The following is an 819-nucleotide window of genomic DNA, read 5'->3' as shown; positions in this document are numbered from 1 at the left end:
ATTGAAAATTTATTGCCATCACCTGGAACAATTGTTCTCATCCTTATTAGGTGCAAATCGCCTTGTAGAAGTGAATGGTTTCATGTCTCTCTACCATCCTGAACTGCAATCCATAGACAATGTAATGACCCACCACGTAATTTTTTAATCTGTAAGTGCCCTAACTCAACACATGGAGAAATAAAAGGTGAGTAATTATGTAAATGAATGTCATGTACTGGTGCATCTACATGAACACCCCCAGGCGGGACCTCACTGGACGACGACATGAAGAATCCTGATGCTTGCCACAACCTGTGGGGTCTCCGGGCATGGAAGCACTGCTACTGCGGGCTCATTCCACAGCCCAGTGGCTGACGGATACCAGCAGCAGCGCTGCCATTGATGGCAAGAGATTCCAAAAGTGCCAACAATTGTTGAAGTTTCCGCCAAGACCAGTGACAACTTCCCATGATTTCCCGACAGTGTCATTCCTGCGGAAACTGATGTCTACGCACGGTACGAAAGATGTGTCTATACCGTCGTTGGTGGCTTGTGCTTTTGCATGTACACTTTCAAGGCGAAATGGCAAGTGGTCAAGTGCAAGTGCTGGCAGCAGACCCGGAAGTGCAGCGAGTGAGCCTCGCACCCTTGAGGCCAGAGAAGGCGGCGTCTGGAATCTGCGGTGTGCTGCAAGTGCGCATGCGCATAGACGGGGCCCAGAAGGTGACCCCGGCCCTGACGTTCACTTCCAGTGCAGCACTCAGAGACGGGAAGCCCAAGCCACAACACCGACCCCTCAGGTACCGATGTTTTCAGAAACCCTCAAACAGATTGGGT

General features: G+C 50.7%; 1 protein-coding gene across 1 annotated transcript in view; it reads left to right on the top strand.

Moving 5' to 3' along the window:
• The first annotated feature begins 564 nt into the window (after positions 1-564).
• The window catches only part of LOC111536263 (putative transcription factor SPT20 homolog-like 2), a 3,100-nt gene continuing 2,845 nt past the window's right edge, over positions 565-819 (top strand). The window contains exon 1 of the mRNA XM_026450208.1: positions 565-782. Within this exon, the coding sequence (XP_026305993.1) occupies positions 565-782 (218 nt within the window). The remainder of the gene's footprint in view (positions 783-819) is intronic.

Source organism: Piliocolobus tephrosceles, unplaced genomic scaffold, assembly GCF_002776525.5.
Source record: "Piliocolobus tephrosceles isolate RC106 unplaced genomic scaffold, ASM277652v3 unscaffolded_15517, whole genome shotgun sequence".
Taxonomy (NCBI): domain Eukaryota; kingdom Metazoa; phylum Chordata; class Mammalia; order Primates; family Cercopithecidae; genus Piliocolobus; species Piliocolobus tephrosceles.
This window is presented reverse-complemented; position numbering and strand designations above follow the sequence as displayed.